Source organism: Schistocerca piceifrons, chromosome 1 (assembly GCF_021461385.2).
Source record: "Schistocerca piceifrons isolate TAMUIC-IGC-003096 chromosome 1, iqSchPice1.1, whole genome shotgun sequence".
Classification (NCBI taxonomy): Eukaryota; Metazoa; Arthropoda; class Insecta; order Orthoptera; family Acrididae; genus Schistocerca; species Schistocerca piceifrons.
Genome location: NC_060138.1, coordinates 163794784 through 163808523, shown reverse-complemented (window position 1 = coordinate 163808523; position 13740 = coordinate 163794784). Strand labels below are relative to the sequence as shown.

General features: G+C 39.1%; 1 protein-coding gene across 3 annotated transcripts in view; it reads left to right on the top strand.

The window, feature by feature from the left end:
• Positions 1 to 13740, top strand: part of LOC124736701 (zinc finger protein 91-like) — a 168667-nt gene that overhangs the window by 108571 nt on the left and 46356 nt on the right. For all 3 annotated transcript variants that reach the window (XR_007009446.1, XM_047248577.1, XM_047248576.1), the window contains one exon: positions 8324 to 8800. Coding sequence is in view for 2 of the 3 variants with exons in the window: in XM_047248577.1 (XP_047104533.1) it covers positions 8324 to 8800 (477 nt within the window). In the remaining variant the exon portion in view is untranslated. The remainder of the gene's footprint in view (positions 1 to 8323; positions 8801 to 13740) is intronic.

Sequence of the window (13740 nt, the reverse complement as noted above, 5' to 3'; positions counted from 1 at the left end):
TGTATGTATTCCACGCACAGTAAACTACACTGGTAGACACCTGTGGTATGTTAATGCATTCCTAGTCTATTTATGCAACACTGTAACTCTGTAACTCTCAACCCTGTGGCACAAGTCTAGGAAGTGACAGCATAGCTTATCACAGAATTCCATGACCTTTTCGGAAACAGTAAATACTACAGATTGCGAATTTCATTGAGACACTATAGTCGGTACCAGTTTTTTTCACTTTCTGTATTAATAGTTGCAGAGAAGACAGTAGAACCTCTGAACCCAGGCAACAGACATTATTTGCTCTGCTGTGGGTTATCTGCAGCTGGTTGCACCTTATACCTTCAATTGATGTGAGGACGACCTCTGTTATACTTTGTAGTTAGATCTCAATTATAAGCTGGTTGCTCCAGAACTGGACTTAATGCACATGAGAATCGCTACCTTTCCCTTGGCATACTGCCTCCTGTTCTCAATTTCTAGAATTACTTTGGAAAAAACTATAGCAAACATAACCGCTGCTGCTGTGAAGTAACACTTTAAATAATGACATAAATGGCCAGTTTACTAGGCCTGATATTATTCTAAGTGGCCAGTCTCCAAAGTATTATTGTTAGCCCCCCCTTCCCCAGCCGACACACACACTGAGTGTATATGGTTCTCCTTCCTATCTCTTGCCACCATTTTTCAAAGGAATACCATTGTTTATTGTATCTTTAAATTACCAATGTGCAATAGATCCGTTCCTCCTGCATCTGCTTTGCCCTGACATGGGATGTCCAATCCTAAAAGTGTATCTGCTCTTGCTCATTTTCACTGTCACTTTCAAACAGCACTTAATATATGTGATGGTAAGAGGGAAGAGTGCTGTATATCAGGCTGTTCTCATAACAGCTTCCTCTGTATGGATTATCTAGACCTGCCACTGACATGCTATCAACAGTCAACTGGATGAACATGTTGCAGTTCAGTCTTTCCGCTAGAGGAAACAACTAGTGTGAGAGGAGTCAGTGCATGCAGTTGTTTAATATAGAATAATACCCTGGACTTACGCAGTTGATGTGACAGAGTGACAGCCATATAAGTCAAATTTGCATAAGTAGGGGTCCAATTTTGCATATAAATACATACAAATTATGTGTAATTGGGGCCGGAGAGTAAAGAAAACAGTATAATTAGAAGAAAATTAATTAATGTTCAACAATACAACAAATTGTATTACAGTACAGTATTATGCATTGTGACAATGTAAACCAAAGTTATTGTGTCGTTGTTTGTTGTTGTTGTTATCAGCCCTGAGAATGGTTTGATGTAGCTCTCTATGCTACTCTATCCTGTGCAAGCTTCATCATCTCCCAGTACCTACTGCAACCTACGTCCTTCTGAATCTGTTTAGTGTATTTATCTCTTGGTCTCCCTCTACGATTTTTACCCTCCATGCTGCTCTCCAATCCTAATTGGTGATCCCTTGATGCCTCAGAACATGTCCTACCAACCAGTTCCTTCTTCTAGTCAAGTTATTCCACAATCTCCTCTTCTCCCTAATTCCATTCAATACCTCTTCATTAGTTCTGTGATCTACCCGTCTAATCTTCGGCATTCTTCTGTAGCACCACATTTTGATAGCTTCTATTCTCTTCTTGTCAAACTATTTGTCGTCCCTGTTTCACTGCCATAGAAATACTTTCAGAAACGACTTCCTGACACTTAAATATATACTCGATGTTAACAAATTTCTCTTCTTCAGAAACGCTTTCCTTGCCATTGCCAGTCTACGTTTTATATCCTATTGTGACATAGGAAGCTTTAAATCTAACGTCATCTGACTGGTCTTTTTTTTTTCTTTTTTTTTTCCTTCTCACCTGAAATTTCCTCATAGCATGCCAGTAAATGTTTTATTCTCCTCCCTTTATAGCAGAATTTGTTGGAGTCTGTTTTTTCCTGAAGTTTGTAACCCTTTTGCACTTGAAATGAGGAATTCTGTGAAGTTTGCAACTGTCATTTGATTTTCTGATTGAGATTGGTCTAAAGAATCAGGTTGTTCAATGTTTTGCTCTTGGTCATGCACTTCTGTAAGCTCATCAACTGTCAATTCCTGATTGTGTGAATCCAGTACTACTTGAACGTAATCACCATCTACCTCTAAATTTATTTGTCTGGCAAGAGTGACCACTTCTTCAGTTACATGAATGGTTTTATCAGGATTTGGTGCTGATTCCCCCTGGGTTCTATTGATGAAAAAATGCACAGTTTTTCCAGGGAACATTTACTTTTTTTTTTGTGAATCTTCGTTCCTAGATTGTCGACTAATTCCCATAGTATCTAAAATATTGAATTGCTTCCACAAATCTCTAAGAGAGAGCTCAGTGTTTTGTCCTATAGCTTAATGTGGATGCACAGATGATTGTCTCGTGTAGTATTTTAATGACTCCTTAGGCGATTGGTTGAAGCAAGCTGGTTGTATTCGGTGGCAAAAATTTAACTTTCACACATGGATTGAAATTGGAGTAATGGGTGGACGGCCTGGTGCGTTGTCGATAAATAGCATTCCTTTAAATGGGATTTGCTTTAGTTGGCAATAACATTTGACTTAAAGTATGGAGTGATGATCAGACCAGTCCTCAAAAGGGAAGCTGTTACCCAGACTTCAGCATTTGGCTTCCAAATCATGGCAATCCAGCTTTAGATCAATTTTTTAAAACTCTTGGGAGTTTCTGAATGATAAACTAAGAGAGGTTTTAATTTCCTGTCACCATCTGAATTCACGGCAACGATCACTGTCTATTGATTTTTGGTGTCTTTAAAACATGGGTAGGTTTTCTCTTGTGCATGATAAGTTATTTTAGACATCTTCTTCCGGAAGAGACCAATCTCATCTACGTTGAATATCATTTAGCTGTTATAGCTACCCTCTTTTATAAGTGTCTTGAGTTTCTCTGGATAGAACAATGCAGTGTCTATATCAACAGATGCCTCTTCTCCACTTTCTACCCTTACTGTGTCAATTATAACGACTTTTGAACAGCTTAAACCAACTGTTACCAGCTTTAAACATTTCATCTTGGCCACCTCCCATACTACTACTTTCAGTCTCCAAAAATCAGCTTAACTTGAAAGCACACTGTATTCTGATGTACAGGACAGTTTTTCACTCGTACTTGGTTATCACACCATAATTGTAAAATTACTTCCGTCTGAGCAATAATGCTGTGATATTTACAAGTGGTACTTGAACTCAAAAATTGAGTATTTTTCTCAGCTTTGAGGGCTTTTCTCTTTCCCTTTTGTAATTGTTCTGACTGCTGATTCTAGTACATCAAACTTAATTTTTGCATCATTGTTGTTGTTGTTGTTGTTGTGGTGGTCTTCAGTCCTGAGACTGGTTTGATGCAGCTCTCCATGCTACTCTATCCTGTGCAAGCTTCATCATCTCCCAGTACCTACTGCAACCTACATCCTTCTGAATCTGCTTACTGTATTCATCTCTTGGTCTCCCTCTATGATTTTTACCCTCCACGGTGCCCTCCAATGCTAAATTTGTGATCCCTCGATGCCTCAAAACATGTCCTACCAACCGATCCCTTCTTCTAGTCAAGTTGTGCCACAAACTTCTCTTCTCCCCCATCCTATTCAATACCTCCTCATTAGTTATGTGATCTACCCACCTTATCTTCAGCATTCTTCTGTAGCACCACATTTCGAAAGCTTCTATTCTCTTCTTGTCCAAACTGGTTATCGTCCATGTTTCACTTCCATACATGGCTACACTCCATACAAATACTTTCAGAAACGACTTCCTGACACTTAAATCTATACTCGATGTTAACAAATTTCTCTTCTTGAGAAACGCTTTCCTTGCCATTGCCAGTCTACATTTTATATCCTCTCTACTTCGACCATCATCAGTTATTTTTCTCCCTAATTAGCAAAACTCCTTTACTACTTTAAGTGTCTCATTTCCTAATCTAATTTCCTCAGCATCACCCGATTTAATTTGACTACATTCCATTATCCTCGTTTTGCTTTTGTTGATGTTCATCTTATATCCTCCTTTCAAAACACTGTCCATTCCGTTCAACTGCTCTTCCAAGTCCTTTGCTGTCTCTGACAAAATTACAATGTCATCGGCGAACCTCAAAGTTTTTACTTCTTCTCCATGAATTTTAATACCTACTCCGAATTTTTCTTTTGTTTCCTTTACTGCTTGCTCAATATACAGATTGAATAACATCGGGGAAAGGCTACAACCCTGTCTCACTCCTTTCCCAACCACTGCTTCCCTTTCATGCCCCTCGACTCTTATAACTGCCTTTTGCATCATAGCATTTGATAATATTAAGTTTATGTTCCAAAGATAATGGTTTTATTTTCTTGCTTGAAGCAAATGACTCAGTTCTGCTTTGTTTGTATGATGTAGTCGTTTGGGACATCTCCAGGTCAGCAGATTATATATTTAGCTTTTCCTGTGTTACCTTAGTAGTATATAGGATGTTAAAAAAGTGTCAGATACTTTGAGAGGTAGTACTCATCGAAACAAGAAAAAAAGTCCAATAAACATAGTGTGTACTTTCTGAAATAAACATGTGTTTATAGGAAGGGTTGCGCGACGCCTAGTTGTGGATATTATCACGGGCATTCCATTGTCACTCCGTCAAATGTGTTGGCAGGGTATTACGTCGTCATACTCACAGTACTCTACCTGCCATTAGAGGGTCTGTAGTCAGCTGTGTGATTAGAGTTGTATTGTAAGCTGTGTTAGTTTTTGTTATATTGCTGTGCCTTATTGTACAGTACTGTCAACCCTGGGTATGTATTGTGTTTTTTACCTCCTTCCAAATGCTGAGTAACTTATGTGTTATTGCGCTGCCTGTGTGTACAAATCGTGTAGTACATTTACATTTTCTCTCTTCCAACACTTTTTAGCAGTGGAAGCCCACTACTTGACAAGTGAAATGATGGATATAATATTGTGCTTCGGTTTTGCAAATGGATGTAGCCTGTGAGCCTGTGCCCTCTATGCTGAAAAATTTCCGCAGCGCAGAGTGCCCTCTGATAAGCTGTTCGACAGACTGTTCCAACACGTGTCCTTGCCCCTCAGAAGATTGACAGTGGAAGGCCCCACACAGTCCACACACCTGGCATGCAGGAACGTGTGCTATGTTTGGTGGAAGAAACCCCAGGGACCAGTGTGCAAAAATTAGCAGCACCAGCAGCAGGAGGTGTGCCTCACTCTCTTGTCGGAAGGGAGGGGGGACGTCGTGAACAATTGCTGTACTCATATCATCTACAGCTCATTCAGACCCTCAGGCCACAGGATCATCGTGGCAGATGGTGGTTCTGTCAATGGCTGTTGCAGACATGTGCCGCAGATCCACTGTTTACATTTTATTTTCAGTTGAGTCAGGATTCACAAGAGATGGTTTTGTGAATTTCCATGACCAGCAGGTATGGGCAGCCCCAAGTACTTCAGGAAAGAGGACTCCTCAACACCGATTCTCAATCATTGTATTTATGGGCAGGTGGATTTGGCGAAAAATTTTATGAATAAATAGTCGAAGTATTCATGACAAAGTTCCTGAATTTACTGTTCTCAAAGAAATTTGTCACACTCAAATTAATTTCGGGAACGAGAACTGGCTGAAAGCCAACATAGGAAGCTCCAACGTATGTAACGAGTTGTGGAACATTTATCTGAAGGCTCGTCGTTCAACCATTGCACAGAGTCCTGTGTGGACACTGTAGTAATAAGGATCCCTGGTAAAGAGAAACAACTGAAAGAGTTGGAAACAAATAAGCCACCATGTCCAGATGGAATCCCAACCTGGTTTTACAAATAGTACTCTGGCTTTGGCTCTTTACTTAACTAGCATTTATTGCAAATCACTCTTGCAGCACAAAGTCCCAAGCGACTGAAAAAAAGCGCGAGTGACTCCTGTATATAAGAAGGGTAAAGGAAAGGACCTGCAAAATTATGCATCAATATCCTGAACATCAGTTTGCTGTAGAATTTTAAGGACCTATTCTGAGTTTAAAGGTAATAAATTTCCTAGAGACTGAAAAGCTTATGTTCCTGCATATGGTCACTTGTGTAGTATGTATCCAGATGTAGATGCAGAACCTATCAAACAAGCTCCATGGATGAAATAATTCCACATGAAAAACGTCTGAACCTGTTATAAGCTTAACACTGTATGGACGGAGTAGGCAAATAGATTTGCACAGCACTCAGACAGACAGAACGTGGAACTCCCGATTTGCATAAAACCGGGTAGTATAAGTCAGGATATTACTGTATTTTAGGTACCTTTGTCGGAATAGTTTACCCAACATGCTTAATTGTAACAGCTTTGTTCCAACTTCAAGTAGTTTTCAAATGTGCACAAGTTAAACCAACTCATTCTGATCCTGTAAATAGTATTCACATTGGGGTTCCATTCTATCTAATATATACAAATGTGTATCTCAAAGTTATTCTAAATAAGGAGAGTCATGCAGGAACACTGGGAAATAATATGGAATGACAACAGCAAACAAAAATATAATTCAAGTCTCAGAGTGTCATAATATGTACCAGAAGAAAAAGTATTTTAATGTGACTTGTCAGATTTAGTTTATGTACTTCGGCTTTACGGAACGTCCAGATTATTTGGTGCTGACATCTCCCATGTGCAGATTACATGATCTAAGGGGTCAGCTAATGTTACAGATTAATTGTGTGAAAAGTCATTTCATAAATTGTTTCATCTTAGTCCATAAATTGAGTTTACACCTTTGAAATTCAGTTGGACAAATACTCTGAAAACAAGGTCGTCACATTTTTGTTAAGTTGATACCAAGCAGACTAGCTTAATTTAAATCATACCTAGTGGATCTTATGCCCTTGTACATTACATGTTCAACCATAAAATCATTGGTATTCATGATGAACTGTGACATGTGGAACTGGTTGTTATCCTGGGCCAGACTACCTGAGGGCTCTACATGTAGATCAGTTCAGGTCTTGTATATGGAACATCGACTTTTCAGTAACAAAATGACATTCTTCTAGTATCAATCATATTAAATTGTTGTTGAGCGATCTGACAAATATTTCATTATAGGTGGACTGAATTGTCAGTCTTGCTGTGTTTCGCTTTGTTGTTGATCATTCATGTTATCTGATTTTCTTTTATTTGTCCATTTCAGCAGTTGCTTACACGGTGCCAGTATGATTAATAATCTATTTGTACTGCAGCTAGTAATACCAAGGCCACACAGTAAAGGACTTGGCCAATATTATTCATGAAGTATCAATAAACTAAAAAGACATGATGATTTGGTACATTTACATTGCTTGAATCTTATTAAATTAGTCACACTTATAATACTGATGTAGCTGCATCCTTGAAAATGTTTTTAGAATTGTCTATACTGTTCAGTTCTACGTTATATAATAATGCACACCTGATTAGACACCACATTCTTGTTGTTCGCACTAGCCACAACAGTGGATAGTCCATGCCCTAGAATTTTTTTAGGGCAGATTCTGAACATCCTGTGTATTCACCCCCTACCCCCATCCCCAACCCCTTCCCCACCTACCATGTGCACATTTTCTGCTCAAAATGCAGTTAAAATATTAAGAAAGATTGTCAGAGAGCCATTTAAGTGCCTGGGAACCAAGAGATTGTGGGATCGAATCCCAATTGGACCAAGGATTTTTCAGTCTGCATTTTAACTTAGCCTTCAAGTCTCTACAATGTGGTCGAGTTGCCAGAAACGACACAAGCCTTGGAGTCAAAGCTAAACTGTAAGTCCCCTTTTCCTGGTTGGATGCTTGGTGTAAGTTAGGGGCACACATGTCAACGAATTGAAAGACTTGCAGCAGGCCATTGAGCCACACGAAGCAGTAGTAGTAGTAGTAGTAGTAGTTGTCCCCTTGAACCTGTACAAGACTCTTCTCAAATCAGCGCAAATCCTTGGGGTTCTGGTTGATACTTGCAGTTACACCCTTTTTCATCATTTTTCAGGATGGCCTTAAGTGGAAGGAATTTTTAGTACAGTTAATTTTCAATGTCTTTTTTGTCATTAATGCAATTGGGGTCCCTTCAATTTACCAGTAGCACTTGGGTATTAAAACTGTATTAACTACCTATGTTAATGCTGAGTATGTGAAATTTTGTAACATGAAGATGCGACAACCGCCCACCCCTCTCCCAATCCCCTGACTCCTATAAGTTTAAGAAACGATGAAGTGTTTCAGTCATTTGTTCTTCTGTTGTAGCTTCTTGGAAAATTGTAACTTGTAATTGAATGTTTTGTATTTCTTTTAACTCTTATTGATGTTTTTCAGCCGCCTCTATCCATGTGACTACTGCAACAAATCCTACAGCAATGCAGGCTCATTGTCCAAACATAGACGAACGAACTGTCCCCGGCTACATGTCAGTAATGTTGAACAGACAGACATGGAACCAGAAACATTGGACCAAGAAGATGAAGATGAGGACATAAAGCCTGTGTTACAACCTCTTGTAGTGCTTCAAGAAGATGGGGATGATGGGACGCCTGTCGCAACCAGCAATGGCCCAGTTACCATTCCAACTGCAACTACTAGTTTTGAGAGACATCCATGTGCTCTGTGCCCAAAAGTATTCCGTACACCCAAAGCACTTGTAGTGCATCGTGGCTGGCATGCTCGGTCGCCTAGGCCGTCTCCACCTCAGCTGCCTTTTGCTGACAGCTCATCTCGCCCAAAGGATGACGGAGATGGACGCTCCTACACATTAATGGATGCCAGTGAAACAATGGATGAAAACAGACTCTACAGGTGATGAAATGCCACTTTGTAGAAATATTTCGGCAAATCATGTAGAAATAATTGTTTTTGAGACAGCCACAGAACAGATAAGACATCAGATAAATTTGCATCCAGAATAAATATGTAGTTGCCAGTAAACACTATGACCAACACAAATCTTTATTCGCAGTGGTAATTGTTAACAGTGTGTTATTGTATGTAATTTCATAAGACTACACAATGGCAGGACACATAAGGGATGAAATTATGTTGCTGTTGCTGCTGCTGCTGCTGCTGCCGCCGCCACCGCCTTCAGTTCAAAGACTAATTTAATGCAGCTCTCCATGATTGCCTATCCTGTGCAAGCATCTTCATCTCTGTGTAATTACTAGAGATGACATCCATTTGAAACTGCTTACTACTTGGATTCACTCTATACTCTTCACACCCCCCCCCCCCCCCCCCACACACACACACACACACACACACACACGCTTGCCTAATTTAATTTGATTGGATTCCATTACCTTTGCTTTACATTTTTATGATCACTGTACACCATGTTTACAAGTACATTCAACTGCTGTTGCAAGTCTGCTGTCTCTGGCAGAATTAGTAGCATCGACATCCTCAAAGTTTTTATTTCTTCTTGCCGAACTTTAATCCCCTTCCCAAATTTCTTTTTGGGTATTGTACTGCTTGCCCAATGAACTGATATAATAGTTTGCCCCCTGTATTAAATACCTGCTATCTTCAGAATTTGAAACAGTGTATTCCAGCCATCATTATCAAAGGCATTGTATAAATCTGCAAAGATAGGTTTGCCTTTCTTGAACCTATCTTCTAAGGTAAGTCACAGGTTCAGCACTGCCTCACGTGTTCCTACATTTCTCTGTAATCCAAATTGATCTTTATCATGTTCCACTTCAACCAATTTTTCCATTCTTCAGTAAATAATTCTTGTCAGTATTTTGCAGCCATTACTCATAAAACTGATAGTTCAGCACGTGCCTTCTTGGGAATCTGAATTATTGCCATATTCACCCGATTATAAGACTAGAGTTTTTTCCATATTCATCATTCGAAAAATACAGGGTCATCTTGTATTTTCATATTAAACTACTGCTGCTGACTGTAATATTTTTATTTTGTTTAATAGATTATGTGGGGGTCATCTTACATTTGCACATAACACTTTGGCAACTGAGGTCACATGCCGATTTATTTTGGAGAATTCTGAAGGGCAGGATGAGCAGACGATATTTGCATTCAAAGAGGCTCAAGATTTCCTGAAATGCTGAAGCGTTAGATACAGTATCAACATTGCTTGAACAATCATGAAATTTGACTTAGGTGGCACTTGTACTGGGGTGTATGAGAAACTGTAAACAAGCCACTACAACAGTCCATTGCGCTTCTTAAAATTTCACAGTTTCGTGAAACACAGGAGGAAATACACTAAGTCTATCATCTTGAAAACTGTTGTATTTGAAAAGGTTTACAGTAATAGTTCTCATACAGGTGTGAATACTGTGTACAAACATTAATGCAGCTTTTTAAGTAAAACAACATTCAAAAGCGGAAATATTGCCCTTCAAAAAGCATTACTTGATTCTGGACTGTGAACAGTATTTTATGTGATTATGGAAGACTGTAATGATTTATGAAGTGGGTTGCAAATGAGAAATTTGGTTGGTCACTGTTCATGTGTTAGAGCAATCAGCTTTAGAACGTGATGGTGACATTCAGATGAATGTACAAAGAAAATTAATCCATTCTAACAAACAAAGTAAATTCTATTAAACTGACTGTAATTGTTATTGTGAGAAGAAATTACAGCAGCAATACCTGTCGTAGAGGTAGTACCAGGGAACATCAGTAAATTGTGGTATGAGTGAAAGTTAAAGAATTGGACTGAATCATGATTTGCAATCTTTTATTTATGTACCGTGATAAACCCAAACATTATCACGACTGCACACTCCAACGTTGGATGCTGCCTGGTGATGTTGCGGGCACATGACACGGTAACAGAAGTGTGTAGAGATAAGAAACTTTGATGATGTTTGTTATTGTGCAGAGCAAATAACTCGAATATGGTGAGGTTGGTCGAATGTTCATGACCTGCTTTTGTGAGCATCTACGGAAAGAGGTAGGATGGTGAAACTACCACTAGGTGCTAAATGGTTGGACATCCACATCTCTTCACAGAATGTGGGGTTCGGAGGCTTGTCTGCTCTGTAAAGTAGGATGGATGGTAATCTGTGGCATCTCTATCGAAAGAGCACAGTGCTGGTGCACACATAAGTGTTTCAGAGTGCACAGTTCATTGTACATTGCTGAACATGGAGCTTCGCAGCAGAGCACCCCTACATGTTCACATGTTCACCTCTTTGGGTGAATTACATTTTTGCTACTCTAGGGCAATGGTCTTCTCCACAAATGCTGTCATTGAGGGAATGGCAGCTCGAAGCATGCAGGGCGCCACAGAACAGGCTGGTGGGAGCAGTGTTATGCTAAGGAGACGTTCTCCTGTGCTTGCATGGGACTTGTGGTAGTAATCGTAGGCACACTGGCAGCTGCGAACCACCTGCATCTCTTCATGCCTGATGTCTTCTCCCAGTAGTTATGTCATCTATCGGCAATAAAATTGTCCATGTTTCAAAGCCAGAACTGAGCTACAGTGGTCTGAACAGCATTATAGTGAAGTCACGTTGATGTGTAGGTGACCAGATTTGCCTGATGTAAATCCTATGGATCCTATCTGGGTAGCTATCATGCACCATCACCACATACACAAAATAGTGGTCTGTTATTTATGCGAATTACATGACTTGGGCATAGGCATCCAATGCCACTTACCTCCACAAAACTACCTACATACTTTTGGATCCCTGATATGCAGAATCAGTGATGTATTTCGTTCCAAAGATGGACAAACACGCTACTAAGTAGGTGATAATAATGTTTTGGTTCAGCAGTGTATTAGATGCTGTTGTTAAATACAACTTGTACCCTAGAAGATATTGCAGTCTGTCTTTCACAGTTGCTCAGGCACAGCATAAGGAAAGGTTGGAGAGGGAACAGTGATACCAGCTCGGTTGAGAACTAAATGAATGTGGGGAAGAGAGTATTGTGTGGGCATCAAATTACATCATGTTGCCAACCATGGCAATCTACTCAACAACAGTATTCATTTCTGCAAGGGACAGGAAAAATTTAGAAAGAGGCCAGTGGTGAGCTTAGGTGTTTCATGCTGCAGTGTTGTCAATGTTCATTGTGATGCATGACAAGAACGAAAGAGGTCATTGAGAGAGCAGCAGACAGACAATATCTTTTGAAGCAAAAGACATTGTAACATTCTCACATTAATAGAAGAGAAATCCGATATGTATTCAAATAAAAACAGCTGTGTTCTAATGTTGTACAGTAACCACAGCCTCGGAAATTATAACATATTCAAAACAGAAGAAACAGTCAAATATTTGTGACAGCAAAAATATAAAATTCACAGCTGTACTATTAGGGTGATGATAAAAAATAGTGATACCATAGACAACAGGGATAGTAAGCAAAAAATGTAGAAAAGAAAACAGTTTGCAAATTAATGTAAACCATTTCTTTTCATTTATTTAATTTTTCCTTGTGTTATCAAAATTTATTGTACAATAGGTACAATGTTAACCTTTTAGGCAGATACTTTGTCAGTGTAACATTCTGTAATTTCGATTAGTTAAAAATATGTTAAAAATGAACTTTCCTCAAGATGCCTCTTGAAAGAAAAGGGGGGCATCTCATCAGTGTAGTCTTATTCTCAAGTAAATACAGCATGTACTTCTTGTAGTGTGGGGATGTTTCACCAGTCTTATAAATTTTGCACACCAGGTGGAATAGTTTTGTTATGGCTGTGGCTCCCTCAAGAATCTCAATTTTGAGGGAATGCTGTGTACTTCCGAGGCCATGTTAGAGCACAGCTCTCTCACAGAGGTCTGTCAAATTCTTCTCATAGTACCATGTCTCCTTTGTCATCCTCTGCCCTTCTTACAATATTGCTTCAAATTCATTTCCCTTGTATTGTTTTTCTGTTCGTTTCTTTGTATTTTCAGCTTTCCCTTCTTTGATTTGTACTGGCTTGCCATCTGAGCTCTTGATAGTCATACAACTGCTTCCCTTTCCTTGTCGGCCTCATCTATCTGTATCCTAGCCATGTGTGCTTCTACAGCCTTGCTTTTGTCCTCTAGCTACTTCTACTTAGCAGTTTTTCACTTTTTGTTAATTTCATTTTTTAGGCACCTATATTTCCTAGCACAGACGTTTATTTCATCTTATACAGATAATCTGGAAAACGCAGAACATTCCGACAGAGTGGAGAGAATCATTAATAGTCCCTAACCATAAAAAAGGAGACAGGGAAGATCTCTGAAACTATAGAGGAATATCATTAGTAAATAAAAGTTATAAGATCTTATCTTGTTTATTGCTATACCACTTAAAACCATATGCAGAAAATATAATTGGGCATTATCAAAATGGCTTCCGCAAAAGCAGATACACCACTGACAACATATTTGCAATCAAATCAATAAATGAAAAAGTTTGGGAATATAAAAAAATAAAATACATTACCTGTTCATCGATTTCATGAAAACTTATGACTCCATCCATAGACAAAGCTTGTGGAATGTAATGACTGAATTTGGTTTCCCAGTTAAACTGATAAATCTCTGCAAAGTAAGCTTGGATGAAAATACAAGCAGGGTTTTACTAAATGGGTGACCATTTTAAAAATAAAACTGGGTTAAGACAAGATGATGCTTTGCCCCCCCCCCCCCTTTTCAATATAGCTTTAGAAAGAGTTGTGAGGAAACTCAAAGTGGTACCTGCTGGAATCCTTCAAGAAAGCAAAATTAACGAGTTAGCATACGCAGATGACATAGTGCGCATTGGATACAGTGAAATAGAGATTAGGC